The sequence below is a fragment of the Arvicanthis niloticus genome, chromosome 15 (assembly GCF_011762505.2).
Source record: "Arvicanthis niloticus isolate mArvNil1 chromosome 15, mArvNil1.pat.X, whole genome shotgun sequence".
In the NCBI taxonomy this organism is placed as follows: domain Eukaryota; kingdom Metazoa; phylum Chordata; class Mammalia; order Rodentia; family Muridae; genus Arvicanthis; species Arvicanthis niloticus.
In genome coordinates, this window is record NC_047672.1 from 32977235 (window position 1) to 32997529 (window position 20295).

At 40.7% G+C, this 20295-nt stretch overlaps 1 protein-coding gene across 8 annotated transcripts in view; it reads right to left on the reverse strand.

Moving 5' to 3' along the window:
• Nucleotides 1-20295, reverse strand: part of Nrf1 (nuclear respiratory factor 1) — a 96488-nt gene that overhangs the window by 43539 nt on the left and 32654 nt on the right. For 4 of the 8 annotated variants that reach the window (XM_076913586.1, XM_076913583.1, XM_076913587.1 and 1 more), the window contains exons 2-7: nucleotides 17340-17498; nucleotides 16587-16821; nucleotides 16432-16467; nucleotides 8691-8805; nucleotides 5725-5851; nucleotides 1347-1487 (exon numbers count right to left, since the gene is read on the reverse strand). In XM_076913586.1, the coding sequence (XP_076769701.1) occupies nucleotides 1347-1487; nucleotides 5725-5851; nucleotides 8691-8805; nucleotides 16432-16467; nucleotides 16587-16809 (642 nt within the window). In that variant the 5' untranslated portion in view covers nucleotides 16810-16821; nucleotides 17340-17498. The remainder of the gene's footprint in view (nucleotides 1-1346; nucleotides 1488-5724; nucleotides 5852-8690; nucleotides 8806-16431; nucleotides 16468-16586; nucleotides 16822-17339; nucleotides 17499-20295) is intronic. The other 4 variants (XM_034519065.2, XM_034519062.2, XM_076913588.1 and 1 more) reach the window with 2 other exon arrangements.

Genomic DNA, 20295 nt, shown 5'->3' on the forward strand with positions numbered 1-20295 from the left:
CTTACAATGAAGGTGTCTAGCTGGGGATGAAGTAAGTGTCAGTTTTCCTTGGATCTGTCACTGTGCCAGGCTGTTTCCCAAGCATATAGCATGGAGCAGAGCTGACCGCTGTCTGCTTTCCAAACAGGAACACGTGTTGTGACTGCTGGCTGCTCTTTAGGAAAATCAGCATTTGATGATGTTTGTCATCTCGAAACTTTGGGCCATTTCAACTCACACATGGCAGTGAAGGAGAAAACCCCTCACCGAAGAGGAGTCACACTAGTGTCCTACACTAGAGGTTCAGCTGGCTTTTCATGCACTTTATGGCCGAGAGACAGAGAACATTCTTAAAATTAGCCATGAAAAATGGAACCAGCAACAGAGCCAACACTAACTGTGAAAGGGCAGGATGTGTCATCCTTTCTGAACAACGACTGAAAGACTCTTCATGTTCACAGAAGGCTATATGCTCCAAAAAAAAATCAAAAGATCACAGTTTAGGGTTAGAACGTTTTTGATTTGAAAAGGGCAGGGCCTCACTCACTGTGTATTCCAGGATAGCCTTGAACTCTTATGATTCTCCTGCATCTATCCTCAGGTGCTGGGATCACAGCCCAAGTGTTACCAAACTCAGCTCTAGCTTTGTATTTATAAAATGCAGTGTTATTTCTCATCAAGTCTCTGGTTCAGATCCATTCAGGGAACCAGCTGATCCCTACTTCACTGACTTAGTTTTGTTCCCATACTCTTAGGCTATTTACTAAACAGTACTATTGTTTAGATGGCAGGCTGTTTTAGGTGTTGAGCAGCTGAACTGAACAGCAAGAAAAAATAAAATTCTACTTAGAGAAACAGAACAAAATCAAAAGTTAGTAAATAAGACAGTGTGGTAGCACACACCTTTAGTCCCAGCACTTGGAGGCTGAGGCAACTGCTCTGAGTTTAAGGCCAGCCTGGACTACACAGCAAATTCTAGGCCACTCAAGACTACATAGAGAAAGCTACCTCAAAAACCTGGGGTGGGGGTGAGAGTGGGGAGGAGCAGAGGAGCAGCCTAGCCTGTTGAACTTGTCTCCCTTGACTGATTCCTCAAACTTTCAACAGTCTCCAGGCCAAACTAACCCCAAGCAAAAAGTTTCCTTCACTAGCACAGAAACCCGGGTTAAAGGCGAGCATGGGCAGCGGAGAGGAGGGTGCTGTGTCAGGAGGCTCCTCCTGGGACTTGGCCTTGCCCAAGGCTGCCTACACTCCAGTCTGTGTCTCAAGCTCTGGTCACACCACCTAAGACAAAGCTAGAAAAGTAGAGGCCCGCCCACATCTGCTTCTCTTCTCTTTGCATCTCCTCCTCATTTCCTGCCCTGTACCTGGGTCATTTTGTCCACAGAGACTGGAATCCCATCGATGGTGAGAGGCGGCAGTTCTGAATTAACCTCCTGTGGCGCAGGGGCGTGTTCTGCCAGAGCAGACTCCAGGTCTTCCAGGATCATGCTCTTGTACTTTCGCACCTGCAGGGAATTAAGGGCAGAAGTAAACAAGATGCTTGACAGCCAGGAAGAGCTGGTGCCAAGCAACAAGAAAGTGGGTGGGGCTGGTCTCCTTTAGCCGCTGCAAAGCTCCAAGAAAAAACACTCCTCAAAGTACAAGGTGAAAATACCTGCTGGCCCCAAAGACACCACATTGAACAGAACCAAAGGAAAAGATGATGAAATTTTAGGTAACAGCAGTAGGAAGGAGCCAGTGGGAGAAGTCCACTGCTCCTCAGTTAAAAGTCATGTTTCTCAAGCCACAGAGATCTTTCACCTTTTCCAGATATAATGTAAATAACATTCATTACTCTGCATTTCCCAGGCTAGCTATGTCCCCAGTCACATCTAATTGACAGTTAACTGTTAAAATCATTTTCCAGATTTGAGGGCTTATGTCTCTAAACTCTAATGTATTTGAAACTGTTATTTTGTTTTCTCCTCTTTCTTTCTTTCTTTCTTTCTTTCTTTCTTTCTTTCTTTCTTTCTTTCTTTCTTTCTTTCTTTCTGCCATGCTCCATACAGACAGAAGATCCAAGTGCTTAAAAGACCGGACTGAAAAGAATGAGTGTGAAAAGTATCTTTACTAGCAAGGCCTGAGGCCAGGGAGCCCCATTGTCACCCTCTCCTCCCTTCAGGTAATGGCTGGAGACAGTGGTGAACTTGAAAGTCATGGTGCCACTCTGTGTGTCAGTCCAGTTCTGAATCCGACTCTATTCTTCACCACTGTAGTGAAACCCATCTTAAGACAACAGAGCCCTCCAGAGCTACAGCACAGCGCGCATGTGCACATTCTTCCATCATGAGCAAGAGGAGGCAAACACTGAATCCACCATCAATAATGGGCCTATTCACTTAGAAGAATACACAAGGGGCATGAGGCTGTCTCTAGGGATAATAAAGCTAGGAGCTATGGAAATATAACTAGATGGGATAGGAAACTAACTTGTTGTCAGGCCTTAAGGCATTCTCTTGAGGGTAGGGGAAACAAAATTTTGGCAAGAAGTTCCAACCATGTTTTCTGCTCAGTGAACTTACTGTCTTAGTGGGGTCTCATTGTGAGGCTCCAAAGAAAAAGATCCCATATTGTACCTCACTGACCTCAACAGTAGTAAACAGTCCAGTTCCAAAGCTACAGAATCCTCCAGATAGGAGGGCCAAGGGGATGAGAGAAAAATAGCCCAAACACGAGACTCCCTATAACTTGACTAATTCAAAAAAAGTTTCAAACATCATCACCAGCATATTATGACATAAGTGCCTGGCACTATTAAGGCATTGTACAGGCTTCTATTTTCCAGGTTTTTATGCTTTTAACCCACAAAAGAGATTGGGAGATGAAACAAAGCCTGACTCTTCTAAGTTTGAGTTCTTTGAACTTACTCTATCAGGTTGAACTCATGTATGTAGGCCCACAGGAGAAATGAAAATGGTATAAAAACACTTTTGATCATGGTGGTGGTACCTGGCATTTAAAGATGGGAAAACACTGGGCTATTACTATTATATTAGTCAGTATCAAGTAAGCCATTTTTGTGGATCAGGAAAAAAGTCACATTCTGGTATTTTGCTAAACTTAACAATGCTATATAATTCCTTAACAATACTGATTAAAAGAATGCTGATAGAGTTATGTTCTATAGTAATTTGCAACAAAATAATTCCAGGTGAACACAGCATTCCCATCTAAGCTCGATTAGTAAAGTAGATTTCCCAGAATCAGAGAGCTGGTGTTTCAATTCTAGCTAACCTCAAAATTTGGAGATGCACTCTCCACTCCCCACCCGCAAACTGATCAGTGCATCTAAAATGGCTGGCCAGCATCATCACTGGTTTTTGCTTCTAGCAAATTCTCTTCTGCTTCTTATCCAAATAGTGTTTATTTTTTCAAGTCCAATTCAATTTTCACATATGCTCTGAAAAGCCTTCTCAAGTGTTCTTGTCTTAGTTATATTCCTGCTTTAAATTCTTAGTGTCACTTATACTCTTATCCCCAGAATACAGTGTGCACACCATGTACATACATGACACTGCTGAGCAGAGACTAAATTAAATAAACCTTTCCTTCCTTTCATTCTTTCTTTCTCTTGGTTTTATAAGACAGGGTGTGTGTGTGTGTGTGTGTGTGTGTGTGTGTGTGTGTGTGTGGTGTGTAGTTCAGGCTGTAGACCAGGATAGTCTCAAACTCTCAGAGATCTGCCTGCTCTGCCTCCCCAAAACCCCTTTCTTTTTAACATATATCATGAAATAGTTCATGTATTTAGACACAGGGAGGTAGGTACATTACCAAATATTCTTATGAATATCAAGGAAAGGTTAGGTTTAGTACATTTACAGAAATCATTTGAATTCTAGAAACAGATTCACTACTAAAAATTTAGAAACGGGCCTTTAGTCAGGTTGAAGAAAAAAGAAAAAGGTCTTGGATAAGATACTGTGATTCTTCTGAATTTCTGAAGCTTTCTAGATATGAGAAGTCTTTGGAAGTTTTCATCAAAGATCTTTTTAAAAACATCCTCATTCTCCATGGAGACTACAGATTGTCATCTGGAGCATATACTGAGAGTGAGTGCTCTACCAACTGAGCAACCTCCCCAGCCCCCACAGCCGTTACATTTAAAACACTGGCCTACAGTTTATACAAGCGAAACTATTTTTAAAAACCTACATAAACAAATGAAGGACAGTCCACTGACCTATTAGAGAGAGAAAATGAAATAAAGGTAGCCAGATGCTATCTAGGAAGCTGGTGCTATCCAGAGCTCCCTCTGTCCCTCGGGTGTACTCACTAAGCCCCAGCAATGCTATAGGTTCCTGGCCCTGACTGAAGAGCTTTACCTTCAGAAGCCCTGGGAAACTTTGTGGGAAGTTTTCACTTTGTTATCAAGAAAGTATTTCAGGCTATTCTTGTCAAGCTCAAGAAAGCCTATGGTTGGCACAGAGCTCTGTGTGCACAGTAGCCAGTGAATTAGCTCCACCTCTGCCTGAGCAGAGTGTTCTTTATGCTACTTCCCCTGAGCAGTTTTTATGGGAAGACAGTCAGCTTTAATGTCTGTCCCCAGTGAAGAAGGTATTGCTGGCATTATTTTATACAGAGGACACCGAGAAAAAACTGGTGGAATTTTTTTTTTAATTAGGGAAACGAAGAGATGGCTCAGTGGTTAAAACGGGTGGCTATTCTTCCAGATGACTTGTGTTCAATCTCCAGCACCTACATGGTAGCTTACAACCATCTGTAACTCTAGTGCCAGGTGACTTCACACCCTTTTCTGGACTCCAGGAGCACATATACACATAGGGTATAAACTCACAAGACAGACACACACACATACACACATAAAAACAAACAAATATAAAAATATGTAGAATGGGCTGGCCTTGATCCCACTTGCTTCTCTTGCTGAGTGCTGGGAATAAAGGCATGTGTTACCATGCTCAGCTAAACCAACTTAAAAAAAAAAAAAGGCAAACTGGATTTTTCAATATCTAAATATGGGCTTAATAAAATGCTTCCAATTTGCCTTATAAAATTAACATCCTTGAGTCATCTAGTGTATTGCTTCAGATATAAATCAAAATTTCACATTGGTTCTTCTTTTATTTTTAAGGTGTCTAATTTAGCTCAGGGTAGTCTTGAACTTGCTTTGTAGCCAGCCAACCTTGAATACCCACCCGATCCTCCTGCCTCTGCCTCCTGACTGCTGAGATTACAGGCATGTACCACAACTGGTAAGGTGCTTAGGAAAGAAACAACACTTCATGCACACTAGGCAAGGGCTCTACCAACTGGGCTACATCCTCACTCAGCCCTGCACTGTTTTTTTAAATTATTATTATTATTATTATTATTATTATTATTTTTTTTTTTTTTTTTTTAAACTGCAACTGATGGGGTGCAACACATTGCTTTGGTAAGTAGAAACAGTAATGACCCTTTAAAACATTATTATTATATACACCCAAAGCATGAACAGCTCTGGCTGCCAAGTCAAGCATGAGCTAGGTCTAACCAAAGCCTGCCATCAGTTGCTCTCGACTGATGTAAGAAGACCACCAATAAGGTCTCTTTCTGACCACCGTGGGGGGCTGATCCTATCTGTTTCAATCTGCGTGAGCCAGTGGCCTCTGTCCATCCGTGAGCACTGGCCTGCAAAGTAGAAAAGGCTAATGTCTACACACAAAGCAGAAGGCCCCTGGGAACAGCTCAGATCTGACTTACCACGTTCTCCAAAGGTGCTGCGCCAAACACCTTAAAGACGGGGTTGGGTTTGGAGGGTGAGATGCAGAGAACAATTGCTTGCTGTCCCACACGAGTTGTGTACTCATCCAATGTGGCTCTGAGCTTCCTGAACAAAACAGAAACAAAAGGTTCCAGTGACAGAGGATGTCGCCATGGAGGTAGAGCAAACTTACTCTGAGTGGAGACAACTCTGATCAGATGTGTTCTGAGAGATGAGAATGGGGTGGAGAGGGAAGTATGAAAGTCTATCAGAGAAAGTGTGTATACACTATACCACTATGTCTAGTTACAGCTTTGTATTTTACTGTGATATAGACACACTGTCAACTTGACACAGCCTAAAGTTACCTGAGAAGGTAGTCTCACTGAGCAATTGGTTAGGTTAGACTGGCCTGTGGGCATGTCTGTGAGAGAATGATCTTGGCTGCTGATAGATACAGGAGGACTCAGGCCATGGTGGGCAGCACTACTCTTTGGACAGGTGGTCCTGGGCTGTGTTAGAAAGCTAGCTAAGTATAAGTCTACAAGTGGTATTTTGGTATACACCTTTAATTCCAGCACTTGGGAAACAGAGGCACGCAATCTTTGTAAATTCAAGTCCAACTTGGTCTATGCAATGAGTTCTTACATAGCAAAAAATAATAAAATTTAAAAATTCAAATACCAAGATTATAAAACAAAACTCATAAAGCCTATAAGGGAGCAAGCAAGCAGCATTCCTCCGTGGTTTCTGCCAGGCCCTGGCTCTGACTTCCCTCACTGATGACCTTGAACTGAAGTGTAATAACTTAAGCCCTTTCTTTCCCCAAATTGCTTTTGGTCAGAGTTCAGCAAATGAGGATAAAATGAGTTTCTGCAGTAGCCCACCTTACCGGTAGGGGTCTGCTCCAAGCCCCCACTGGATATCTGTAAGTTGAGATAGAATCAAACCCTCTGTATATTGTTTTCTTCCTATATATACATTCCAATGATAAAGTTTCATTTATAAACTAAGAATAGTAAGAGATGAATGATAACTAATCATAGAAACAATTATAACAAAGGCTAGAGAGATGGCTCAATGGTTAATAGCACTTACTGCTCTTTCAGAGGATCTGGGTTTGATTCCTAGTATACCCTTTTATGACCTACAACTGTCTGTAACTCTAGCTCTAAGGGGCTCAGTGCCTCTGGATTCCCCAAGAGCACATAAACCCATGCAGGCACACAAAACCCTCTTCTGACCTCTCTGGGTACCAGGTCCTTACATGGTACACATATAAACACAGGCAAAAACACTCATACACATAAAATAATTAAAATTTTAAAATAAAATATTCAAATTATAACAATATATTTAGTGAAATTATTTAAAACTCATTATCTATTTTAGAGCTCTCCATTTAATATTTTTGGACTATGGCTGACCCTCTGAGGTAACTAACTTCGGAAAGCAAACCCTCCAATAAAGTGAGACACCAGGGTAGAAGCAATATATACACAGAATACTGTGCTCTCCCTCTGAGTCACAAGGACTATCCTATCCTATATTTTATAACCATAGAAAACCTGCAGCATTTCTTGAATGAATGGTTGATATAAACCACCTCCAATCCTCTCTCCACTCTCAAAACAGGATCTTTGTATGTAGCTCAAGCTAGCTTAAAACCCATGACCTGCCTACCTCAGTTTCTTGAGTGCTAGAATTACAGATATGTCCTAATCATGTCTTGAACCTGTGACAATCCTCCACCCCAGCCTCCCAAGAGCTGGGACCACAAGCACAAACTGCCATACCAGCTTGCCGACCTCCTGATGTGCTGGGCTTTCCCCTATTCCTCTAATCATTCCTCTCATGCTCCCCCTGGCTGATTTTTTAAAAAATGACTACTTTGCCTGGGTATGGTGGTGGACACATTTAACCACAGCACTCGAGAGGCAGCAGACAGAGCTCCATGAGCTTCAGGCTAGCCTGGTCTATATAGAATTCTAGGACAGTCAGCAAGATAGTGAGATCCTGTCTTAAAAATAAAATTAAAAGTAAATAAATGATTACCTTGGCTGTTAATAACTCCCTCTGCCTAAAATGCTCTTCCCCCTAGATATAAACATGGTTATTCAGTTCCTCCCTGCTCTTGGCAAAGGCTGCTTCTTCAGAAGGATTTCTCAGACCGTTCTCAGAATAGAGAAATGACTATGTTCTTTGATGTCCAGAAATATTTTTTCTAATTTCTTTTCTACCCACAACACTTACTCTCACTGAATACTGAATGAAAAAAGAAAGAAAAGGAAAGAACACATCTGCTCCTAGGTGTGGTGGAAGAGAAACTCTACTACAGATAAAAGGAAGAGCACAGCCAGAGGCAGACATGTAGGGAGAGCCCAGAGAGCTCGAGGCCCTGAGCACTATATATACCCTATAATGGGTGGGGATTAAGGGGTGCTGGGAGAACCTGGAGGCCAGGCCTGTTTTGAATGTTAAAGCAGGCACCTCAGGCATTCTCCCAGGGTTTGAGATGTAACAAATATAATGTTTGTTTTCTTTCTCTCTCTTTCAGAACATAACTTCTTTAAGGGCCTTTGCTGCTCAGTGTCCCAATGTCTAGAGTGCTGCCTAAACACAGCAGGCGCAAAGTTTCTTGGATGAACCAATGTGTAGCTTTGGCTGGCCTAGAATTCACTCTGTAAACCAGATTGGCCTTGAGCTCATGGAGATACCCCTCCCTCTACCTCCCAAATGTTGGGATCAAAGGTGTGAACCACACTGCTGGCCACTGTTATACATGTATTACATCATATTTTCTAGATTTTCATTAATTTAATTATATGGGAGTGATTCCAAATCTAAACCTGTTATCAAATACTGCACCCCAGTGTCTTGAGGAATCCAGTAAAGAATGTTCTGGCTCTGACATCCACCCAGGAAGCATGTGAAGAACAGCAAGATGGGGTAAGGCAGCCCTCACCGAAGCAAACGTGTCTGCTGTCTCTTTCGGATAGACGGATTAGACTCAAACACATGAGGTCGCTTCCGTTTCTTCCCTGTTGCCACAGCAGCAGCAGCAGCCATTCCCACAGGACCTGAAATAATAAGCATGTGGTGTGATTAAGCAGGAGACTGCAAAGGCATGAGACAGACAGCAACACACTATCAGTGAAAACAGAATATTTACAATATTATCAATGTTCTTCACTATTGTTTCCCATAAACCATATAAATTTACAACCAATCTTTTAAGAAGCAAAAGGTTTCTACCTTCGTGCCAAATACCATCTTGAATTTTGTACAACGCTGTCACTGTTTTACCAGCAAGCCCACACGGTTAGAACATTGCTCTCAAAAGCACCAGGAAATATTACAGCACTGAGAGAAAGGCCTGCCACAATGAAACAAGCTCAGGACTTCCCACTGCACTTCCAGCTCCGTGATACTTCCACTGCTTCAAGACTAGCAAATTAAGGAACTGGGAGGACCTCAAGCAACCTGCACACTCCCTCCCATAAAGGGCAATGCGGAGGAACTAAAACGGACACTGTTCATGAATGAAGACAGCAACCATAAGGTCCAGATGATGAAAGCATCCTTACTCCACCCCACCCCGACCTCAAAAAAAAAGTTAATAAAAGTTGGTCTAACTGTCCTGAGACTAATGCATAGAAGTCTTGCAGTTGTTTGAATAGATAATTCTGGTAACTACTTCTGCATTTTTTATAGCAATGACTTAACATCAAAGACAGCATGTCACTTATTCTTTCCTACCAGCCCATAAAAGGCTTAGATACAAATTAAACTGCTAACATTATATTCACATGTATACCTAAATAGGTGAACTGCAGCAAGCCTTTCTGTCTGCAGTTCTATCATGGCCTTGCTGAAAGACCCTCCAAAAGACTCCTAGATCAAGCAAAAGCCAGATGCTGGCTTGCTTTTTATATAGAGATATGGTAGAGATGTTTTTCTTCTTCCAGGGTCTCCGTGTATATATATAATGTAGACTAACATGGAACCACAGTGATCCTCCTACCTCTGCTCTAAGTGCTGAGATTACAGGCACCTTGTACTCAGCTAGCTATCAGGTGAAAAATCTTAAGCCCTGACATTATTGCCCCCGACAATGTATTATAACTGTGGCAATATTTTAACATAAGATCCATCTCTGAATAAAATTTTGTGCGCAAAACAGTATTATTAACCACACCCACCATGTACAGATTTTGGTCTTATCTGTCTTATATAACTGAAATCTTCCTTCCTTTTCAGTTTTTTTGAAAAACCTCATTTGAACAGGCTGACCTTAGAATCATTAAGTAAGCAAGGATAACACTGAACTTCTGATCCTCGAGCTGCCTCCTGGGATTAACAGGTACATACTATCATTCCCAGCTTGCCTGCCTTCTTTCCCTCCTTCTGGACTTCCTTTTTCCTTTCTCTCCTCCTCCTGCTCTAGTGTGTCCTAGGCAAGAATTCTGGCTCTAGCGCTAGTGACTTTACACACTAAGTGGGATCCCAAGCCCTGCAACTATCTGCTGACAACAATTCCCTACACCTTCTTCCCACAGCCCTGGAAACCATCCCACGTTATGTTTCAATCCCTCAAAGAAGTGCAATTATACAGTATCTGTTCTTCTGCAACTGGGTTGTTTCTGTTAGTATAATGTCTAAGGTTGATCTACACTGTCACCTAGAGCAAGCAAGATTTCCCCTTCTGAATGCAGTGTGTGTGTGTGTTTGGTACTGTGTAAAGGGCATCAATGTCTCTTTGAGATTCAGTTCATTTGGACACTTAGAAGTAGGCCTTATGGACCATATGGATCATAAAGTCTAACTTCTTTAACTTTTTAGAGGAAACTCCATATTCTTATAGCAGCATTACTTTATTGTCATGTAGTATACAAAGGATCTAGCTGTTCCACAGTATTGCCAATACTAGTTATCTTTTGTAACTTTGGTAACAGCTATCCTCTTAGGCCTGTGGTGTAATTTTCTGTGACACAGAATACCATTTTATGAGATGTCTTTTCAAATCCTTTTACCATCAGGTTTTCTTGTTCTGTTGTTATTGAATGGTCAAAATTCAAAGATTTTTATCATAAAAAAGTTTAAATGCACAAACCAAACTGAAGGAATTTAAAATTTTATCATATATATCTATTCTCTATTTGTCAATCCATATTTTTTTTTTTTGTCAAATTTTAGTTGCGAATGTCAATATAATACCCTTAAATACTTCAGCAGGCTTATGGTTAGCTAGATTCACCAATGTTTATATGTTTTGCTTCTTTGGAAGTGTGTGTGAGCACGTGTGTGGGTGTACACTCCACTTTACTTTCTTACAGCATTTTTCACTGAACTTGGATTCTCAGACTTGGCTAAGCTGGCTAGGCAGCAAGCCTGTAGGACCCTGAGCTGATAAACTTATAAATTCAAATATAATCCCAACGAGACTGTTTTTAGAACTGGATAAACTAATCCTATCATTTAAATGAAAATACAAAGACCAGAGGTAAAACAATGTAGAAGACACTAAGCAGAGGCCTCATCCTGCTGCATGTCACCTTGGAGCTCAATTCTGAGACACAAACTAATGTCACTGAGCTGTAACGATCCTACGTCAGGAGACAAGGGGGAGGAAGGGTAGGCTATCAAAGATGTGGTTGGTGCTCACTGTCCACATGGCTATGGACAGACAGCTGTCTAAACCAATACTGGTTAACAAACACCTGCCTGATGCGGAAGGACAGGTGAGACCGCACATAGCAAACACGGGAAGAGAAGCAACTGGTGCTCTAGCATATGGGATTAGTGCCTGGTTTGGCAAATTTCAATACGCTAAAAATATGCCTATTTTTGGTCCCTCAACTACCCTCCTGAATACATCTTCAGGTAGTGTTTGTCAAGAGCACTTGTGAAGATCTAAGCACTAGTGAGGCTACAGCAGGAGGGCTGAGAGTTAAGAGGCCAGCTTGAGCTACATAGCAGACCTTGTCTCTTGAGCTAGGCACATGGCTCAGTGGTTACAAGCACACACTGCTCTGCAGAGGACTCAGGTTCAGCCCCACTTCTGTTCCCAGCACCCACACTGGGGTGCTCACAAAGTGCCTGTAACTCCAACTCCAAGGAATCCACTGCCCTCTTCTGGCTTCTGCAGATAGCGCACTCATGTACGCCACCCTCCCATATACATAATTGAAAATAAGATAAAAATATTTCAAGAACATCCTTTCAAAAAGAAATTCCACAAAGTTTTCTTTCTTTTTTTTTTTTTTTTTCCTTTCTTTTTTTCCATGAAGCAAATGGTAACACTTTGGTAGTTCATGGGGAGTATTTTTCTAATAAAACAGAAAAAAGTCAGAGTAGATTAGAACATCAGAAAAAATTAATCAGAATATAACACTTGTAATGAAGGTATTACTGAATGAAAAATAACCACTTCAATTATAAATATGTTCATTTTATTTGAGGGCAAAATATAAAATATAGTGCTATGAGAAAATTGTGGCTTACACCTGTAATTTCAGTTCTAAGACATATCTACAAATAGTGAAATATTCGAGTTTTGATAATAAATGCAATAGCCACATTGTCAATACAACTGAATCTCAGAAAAATACTGAATAAAAACATCATTCTGAAACTCAATTATAAAATGAATATACATTAATAATTAAAAAAATAAAAAGAGGGTCCAGAGGCAAGAAAGATAAAGGTAAGTAAAGTTGTTTATCTCTGGATCCCTTTTAAAGGTAAGGAAAGACACAGATAGAGGGGGGAACGCGCGCGCACACACACACACACACACACACACACACACACACACACAGAGGGCAGGGACATGGCTTAGCAAGTAAAGGCATTTGCCCTGTAAGTGCAACTTGGCTTCAGATCTCTGGGGGCCATGTAGAAGTCATTGTACATACATAACTATAAATACTTTCTGTTCATTTACAGTTCTGAGAAAGGCTCTTACCTGGATAGACTGGACGATACTATGTGGATCAAGCTGGATTTAAACTCAACTGAGATCTTCCTGCCTATATCTCTCAAGTGCTGGGATTAAAGGTGTACAACACCATGCCCGGCTTTAAACAGTTTTTTTTAACATTTTATAGAGAATTAATGCTTAACAAAATGCTAAATTAAAGTTCAGAGTAGGATGGATCATTAATATAAAATTTAAAGCATGCAAAACAATGCCAGCTATTATTTAATGATACATGCACATAAAGTAAAAACATAAAAGAAATCTAAGAGAACAAAGAAATTCAGAATACATGTGACCTCAACAGAAGGAAGTATAAAACCAAGGTTAGGAAGAGGTACACTAGCTACACATGATTCTGCACACCTCTAACCCCAGCACTAAGAAACTGAGGCAAGAGGGCCAGCCTGGGCTATACAGCAAGACACTGTCTCAAACAAACGTGGGAAACACACTACAAGTTTCAACTGCACCTGTAATGTGTATTTCCAAATAAATGAATGAATGAATGAGTGACTTAGCCAGACGAGGTGCTGTATATACCTTTAATTCCAGTATTTGGGGGAGGCAGAGGCAGATCTCTGAGTTCGGGGTGTAGGGAGAACACTAAAAATGTCAACTGGATCTGTAATGTTTATTTTCAAATGAATGAATGAATAAATCACCAAGACATTGTTGTGCACTTGTGGAAAAGCAGAGGCAGGAGAATTTCTGAGTTCCAAGACATCTAGGGCTACACAGAGAAATCCTGTCTGGAAAAAAACAAAACCAAAGAATAACAACAATACCCCCAAACAAATTGAGGACTCAGTAAGATGGTTCGGTGTGCAAAGGTATTTACTTCCAAGTTCAACTGCCTGCCTTCCATCTCTGGGGTCCGCACAGTAGAAGTAAACATTTATGTTTGTCATATCGGTCTTGATTTTCTTCTGTATTCCAATTCAGGTTTTTTCCCCCAAGATTCAAGATTTTATACATGTCAGACAATTCATCAAACCTCATTCTCAGAAATTGTGGCTACAGAACATGTAAATCTTTTTCTACTTCTATCCACTGCCTCAGAGAATATAATTCAATTTTGTTTAAAATGAAGTTCCCTGGAGGCTAGAGAGATGGCTCAGCAGTTAAGAGCACTTGTTGCTCTTCCAGAGGATCCACCATTGCACCCACAGGGCAGCTCACAACCATGGGTAATTCCTGGTCCAGGAAATCCAACACCTTCTTCTAATTTCTGTGGGCACTAGGCACACATGTGATACACATACATACATGCAACAAAACACTTATAATCTTAAAACAACAAAACAAAACAAAACAAAACAAAACATGAAGTCCTGTGAAATTGATACTGGAGACTAATATGGAAAAAGGTTGACCACTCTGTGCACAGTGCAAACACACGTGTGTTCCTTGGGTGCTATCCAGTCACTGGCTAGAAGAGCACCAACTGGTCTAGGCTAGCCAGCCAGAAGGTCCCATAGGTCTGCACTCTCTCCCCAGTGGTAGAATTGTAATGCCAGCTACCACACCCAGCTTCTTACCTGGGTTCTGGAGATCAAACTCAGGTCCTCATGCTTGCATGACAAGCACTTTGCTGACTAAGCCATCTCCCAAGGCCCTTCTTGATTTTTTTTTTCCCCTTGAGAATCAACACTGATCAAGAGCTGTCTGAACTGAAGAGAATTAGAACCATTTTTGATAGGCAACCTGGTATGAATTGACAGGTGTTGAGTTTTCTGAGTTGCCTTTTGGGTATGTCAATGCTACAGACTAGTCCTCAGAAAAAATTCTTTAGCAAGCAACAAATGTGACAAGCCAGGATCAATTATAACTGAGCAGTTAATAAGGGCCTCTGCCACCTCTGAAATTCTCTTTTGTTGACTGTAAGTGTAAGTGTGTGCACCTCTGCACCCAGTAGCTTCTGCAAACATGCATCCTGCAGAGCCCCTGAGTTCTGTGCAGTCACACTCACACCAGCACTCTGTGCTGTCTTCTGTTCACAAAGCTCAGCCACAATGGCCTTCTTCTCTCTTCATCTGAGAGTCCTTGCCTGGGACATGTCTTCAGTCTGATGCCCTCTTCTCAACACCTGCCTGTGCTGGTGGCCTGCCACTAGTAGCTTGCCATTAGTTCTTTCAAAGTAAGCCATCTTAGTCAAAGAATCTATACCTTGTAGTATATCTAATTACAAGTCCTCAGCGGGAACTCACGAGAGATCTGAAGGGCCTCTGTTTTCACACTGGACAAATGAAAAACTTTAGTCCTCTTGTGTTCTTTTGTTTATTGTTTGTTTTTGAGATAAGGTCTCACTGTGTTGTCTAAGTTGCTCTTGAACACCTGGGCTCAAGTGCTCCTCCTGCCTCAGTTGAGTAGTTGGGACTACAGGCTCATGCCATTATACCTAGGCAGCTCTAGTCTTTGTTTAGTGATGTTGGGAACTGAACCCAGGGCCTCACACATGCTAGGCAAGTGTTCAACCTCTGAACCACAGTCTCAGCTACCCTTGCATCACCCTCACACCATGACAACACAATACAGTAGCAAAGTAAAGCCATGTCTCAAAAGCATCTTCCTTCAAAAGAAAAGAAGCTGGCCTGGGTTCATTAGGTTAGGATGCCCTCTTCTGGAAAGTATAAAAATATCACAAAATGTTTGTTACAAATATTTAAACCCAGTCAGTGTCCTGCACATGGCTAGTTAAGCAAGTGCTTTACCACTGAGCTAGATTCCCAGCCCCTCCCTTATTTTTTAAGTTCACCATTCCAGAAATAGTACAGTGAATAAGTGATCATATGAGATTCTTCTTCACCTTAATTAAATACAACATATATACTTTAGTAATGTAGTATTTTGGCCATTCCTGATCATTGCCTTCCTGCCCACCTTTTCCTAATTAGAATACTAAACCCACCCAGACATGGTTTGCATGTGTGTCCTCACCATGATGCTGAATATATACTATACATAAAATAATACAAAACACAGCCAGCTTTAAGTCTCTTAGTATCCTGGAAAACTTCAAACCCATAATTAGACTGAGACAACTAAGGATCACTAGTGTTCTTGGTACTATCTAGCAGAAGCAAACAGAAACCATGTCTAGCATAATAGCTTAAGCCCCAGGTAATTTTTAAAATTAATTTTCAGACACACCATAGAATGTTCATTTACATATAACTAGTATATGAAGAGAGTAGTCAACATAAACGAGAACTGTCCGTAACAACAGACAGTAGACAGATCCACAAGCCCCTCAGAAAGAAGAACTACCAAATGAACTGTAAAATCATATGGTTATTTGTGGAAATCTAAAATCATAATAGTAATAAATTTCCACACAAACTGAAACTTACAGTACAAACCTGAATAGGTGGAGAAACCCACTCTCATTAGAAAGTCTAGGGCTGAAATATCTGTTGAGGGTAGGACTCAGGTCTAGCATGTGAAACCCTAGGGTTCACTCTAGCACAAAGGGAATGAAAACCCAATACTAGAAAAAAATTTTTAACCTTAAAAATATTAAAATCTAAATATGTCAGCCCTTACATTTAATGTGAATATAATACATACTCTAGTTAACCAGACTGTCAGAATGGAAGAAAACGAATGCCATAACACTAGTAAGGGACCCCAGAACTCAACTCTCATAGAACAGGCTAAAGCTGGAGATGCAGGCTTAAAAATTGTGATGAAGGGCTGGGATGTCGCTCAGTGGTAGAGTACTTGCCTAGTATATGCGAGGCCCTGGGTTTGATCCCCAGCACTGGAAAAAAAAAAAAAAAACGATGAAAAGAAATGAGAGAGTGCTGGAATTCCAAGCTCCTTCGATAGGCATGAACCCACAAGTTAAGGAAAGAAGCAAGCTTCTAGTGCAAACATTACCTGCAGCAGCCAGATGGGCAGTTACCTCATCAGCTGCCGTGGAGTTGAGTATGTCCGAGTCATCGTAAGAGGTGTCCTCAGGGGAGGAAGGGGAGTCTTCGTCAGCACTTAGCATACTGTGCTCCGTGTAAGTGGCCACATGGACCTGCTGTACTTGCTGGGCCACTGCATGGGCTTCGATGGTAGCCATGTGTTCAGTTTGGGTCACTCCGTGTTCCTCCATGAAGATCTACTGCTAGAAAAAAATGAGGAGGAGGAGGAGGTAAAGGGGAGGGGGAGAGGAGATTCAGTGTACAATGTAACACAATGCTTAAACTACATTTTTTATTAAGAGCAGAGAAACTTTGACACAATTCTGACTTATTATTTGACCACACCAAGGTATGGGAAATTCAAACAACATAAAAATAGAATATTTCCTATGTGAAATAACTGACAGAAATTTACTACAATAAATATACAGAAGCATACACATATATCAAGTAAAAAAACCATTAAGAATCTTTGATATGTGTATAACAATAAAAGACATTTAAAATAGCCCATGGATTAGCATTTGATATTGTGATATAAAAATATATGTAGACATTTCAACATATTAAACACACAAACCAGCTGGGCAGGTGGCACACCCCGTTAATCCCAGGACTTGGGAGGCTGTGATCTCTTTGAGTTTGAGGCTAGCCTGGTCTACATGTAGACACCCTGATGTTCTTAAAATAGAACTACTGTATGATCTGGCTGCTTACTTACCCAGAAGGACTGAAAGCAGGGTCTCAAAGAGCCATGTGCACACCCATGTTCATAGCAACATTAGTCACAACAGCCAAAAAAGGTGGAAGATGCCCAAGTGTCCATCAGTGGGTGAGTGGGAAACAAACTGTGGTCTACATGAACCACATATCATTCGACCTTCAAAAGGGAAGAAAATGCAAATTAGGAATAAAGAGGATTTCCTCAATCTGATAAAGAACATCTATAAAAATGCCTATAGCCATTATCCTTAAAGGTGAAAAGTCGTACTTTCCCATTAAAATCAGGAGCAAGAAAAGGATGTCTTCTCTTTTCAACATATGTTGTAACTCATAGCTTATGTAGTAAAACAACACAGAAAAGAAAAAGAAAAGGAGACAATGTGGTAAGGGAGGGAAGAGAGCGAAAGGAGGGAGCAAAGAGGAGCACGAGAGGGGCCTCTGGGAAGAAAAACACTTTTTGCATGGCATGGATGTCTACATATAAGATAGTCAGCCAAGGACTCCTGGATTGAACAGCAAGTAAGTTGTGAGATACAGGGCAGATAAATAAACAAATAAATGCTTTCCTGTATATTAACAATGAACAGATAGAATTAGAATTAAACGTAATTTCATTTCTATCAACAGCTCCCAAGAGTGAGATATCAAGGTACACATCAAAGTATGCACAGGAGCTACACGAAGGTGGAGGGAGCAGCTACATGCTATGGCCACAGTGAGCGATAGGGCTATCCAGTCTGAGGTGTCTGCTGAGGACCAGTGAACACATCCCCCGCAATAAACAGGAGACGCTGTAAAGTCTTCTTAAATGTTTATTTTTATTTCAAATAGATAAAACTATATTTATCATCTACAGCATGCTACTTGAAAATTATATACACATCACAGAACAGCAAACTTTAGCCAATTAAATATGCATTGCCTCACATAGGTATTATTTAGGGAATGAAACATTTAACAGATAGATGAGCAGTGTATCAAGGGCAGGAGACATTTAGGAAACCCTTGTATCATCTATTGAATGTTGCTGTACACTTGAAGCTGTTCTGTTTGATACCAGTTTTTTTTTTTTTTTTTTTTTAAACTTAGACACAGACTAAACTATGGGTGAAATTGCTCAGTAAAATAAGCTGGTCACAAAGGCAGATACTGTCTGAGTCCATCTGGGCTTTACTTTATTTATGTGTGTCTATGTCTGATGGGGAAAGGGTGCTGCAGCCTGCCTGTAACGGGTCTCTCCTTCCGGCCTGGGTTCTGGGGATTGCATAGCAAATGCTCTCACCTGATGAGCCATCTCCTCAGCCTGCAGTTCAGCTGGACGAAATAATTAGAACTGTCTATAGAAAAGTAGTTGCCAGGGCTGGGGAGATGGCTCAGCAGTTAAGAGCACTGGCTGCTCTTCCAGAGGATTTGGGTTCAATTCACAGAATCCACATGGCAGGTCACAACTGTGAAGGGGAAGCCAACACCTTCATACAGACATACACACAGGCTAAACACCAATGTACATGAACTAGAAAGAAATAAATCATTTTAATAATAAAAAAGAAAGAAAAAAACAAAAAATAGCTGCCAGGGGCTGAGTGCAAGCAGGAAAGGAGTTGTCTCACAAGATGCATGACATAAATGTACTTAGCATTATGGAACTGTGCACCACCTAAGATTTATTGCTATGTATGCTCTACCACAACGTGAAAACTAAAACACAATCATCCCTCACCCCAGTGTAACTTCCTCTGAATAAAGAATAAGCACTCTCACAGCAAAATAAAACTAAACCCTTATCTTTATTTTTTTAAAAAGCAGTACATAAGTTGCTAGACCAAACATACTAACAAAATGTATAGACATCTGACATGTATTTGAAGTTATAACTAAGAGTTGACGGTTTAACGTGTACGATAACATTACCTTTCCTCATACAATATTAATACAATATTAATACAAAGTAAGAGTTGATTGTTGTAGTATACAGCACTGCATATAGAATGTACAAAAAGAAATGGCAACCATACATATGCAGAAATATGACCTTTATAGTACCTATATGTAGAAAGAATAAGATTATTTATATAAAGTTTTTCCTTTATACAGTTCTTGTGATAAGAGTTTTAAAGGAAAAAGGCAAAGCTCCTGGTAGGGTTTCTTTTCTATCCTATCTTTGTGTGAGTTTTTCAAAACTATACACGGGCTATATCCTAGCCCCTTGTTGGTACTTACCTAAAGTACAATTTGATACACCAAGTCACACAATTAAACATAGTATATAAAAGGAATATACCAATAAAGTGCTATTTTCCATTAATTTCACTGTGCTAGTCTGAGAAACTGCATTTTAGAATTCTGGGTACTTCAAAATTGTTTTAAAATGATTTGGGATCAGATGGCATCTAAACTGCTTTTCAAAGGGATCATAATGCTATGTGCTTGGCATAATGGATTTCAGTTATTTGCTCCAGAATGTAGCTTGCAGCATGAATCAATAGGGCTGTCTGCTTTTCGGGCTTGTCACTTCTGCCTGGTGCCTCTTCTCTTTCCACCCCCCACCCCCAATCTCATCAGCCAGCTTCTCTAGCATATTGGACATTCTAAACAGCCAAGGCAGAAGCATCTGAACCAGAAATAGAATACTTGTAAACACTGCTTTCTATGTTTTCATAAAACCATAAATAAGTAAGGTCATCTAAGCCAGTTATGAATGCACATACACATGTCGCTGGATCAGGCCTCCACTACCTTATTTACTTAACAGAGAAAAAAATGACGATGGAAACAGTCCACCACTTCCCTAGGTCAATTTTATCTTAAAATGTATTTGTTTTGGGCCAAATGTGGTAGAACACATCGTTAATTTCAGCACTCTGAGGCAGAGGCAGGTGGATCTCTGTGAGGTCAGCCTGGTCTACATATTGAGTTCCTGTCTCAAACTAACAAACAAATAATATTTATTTTAT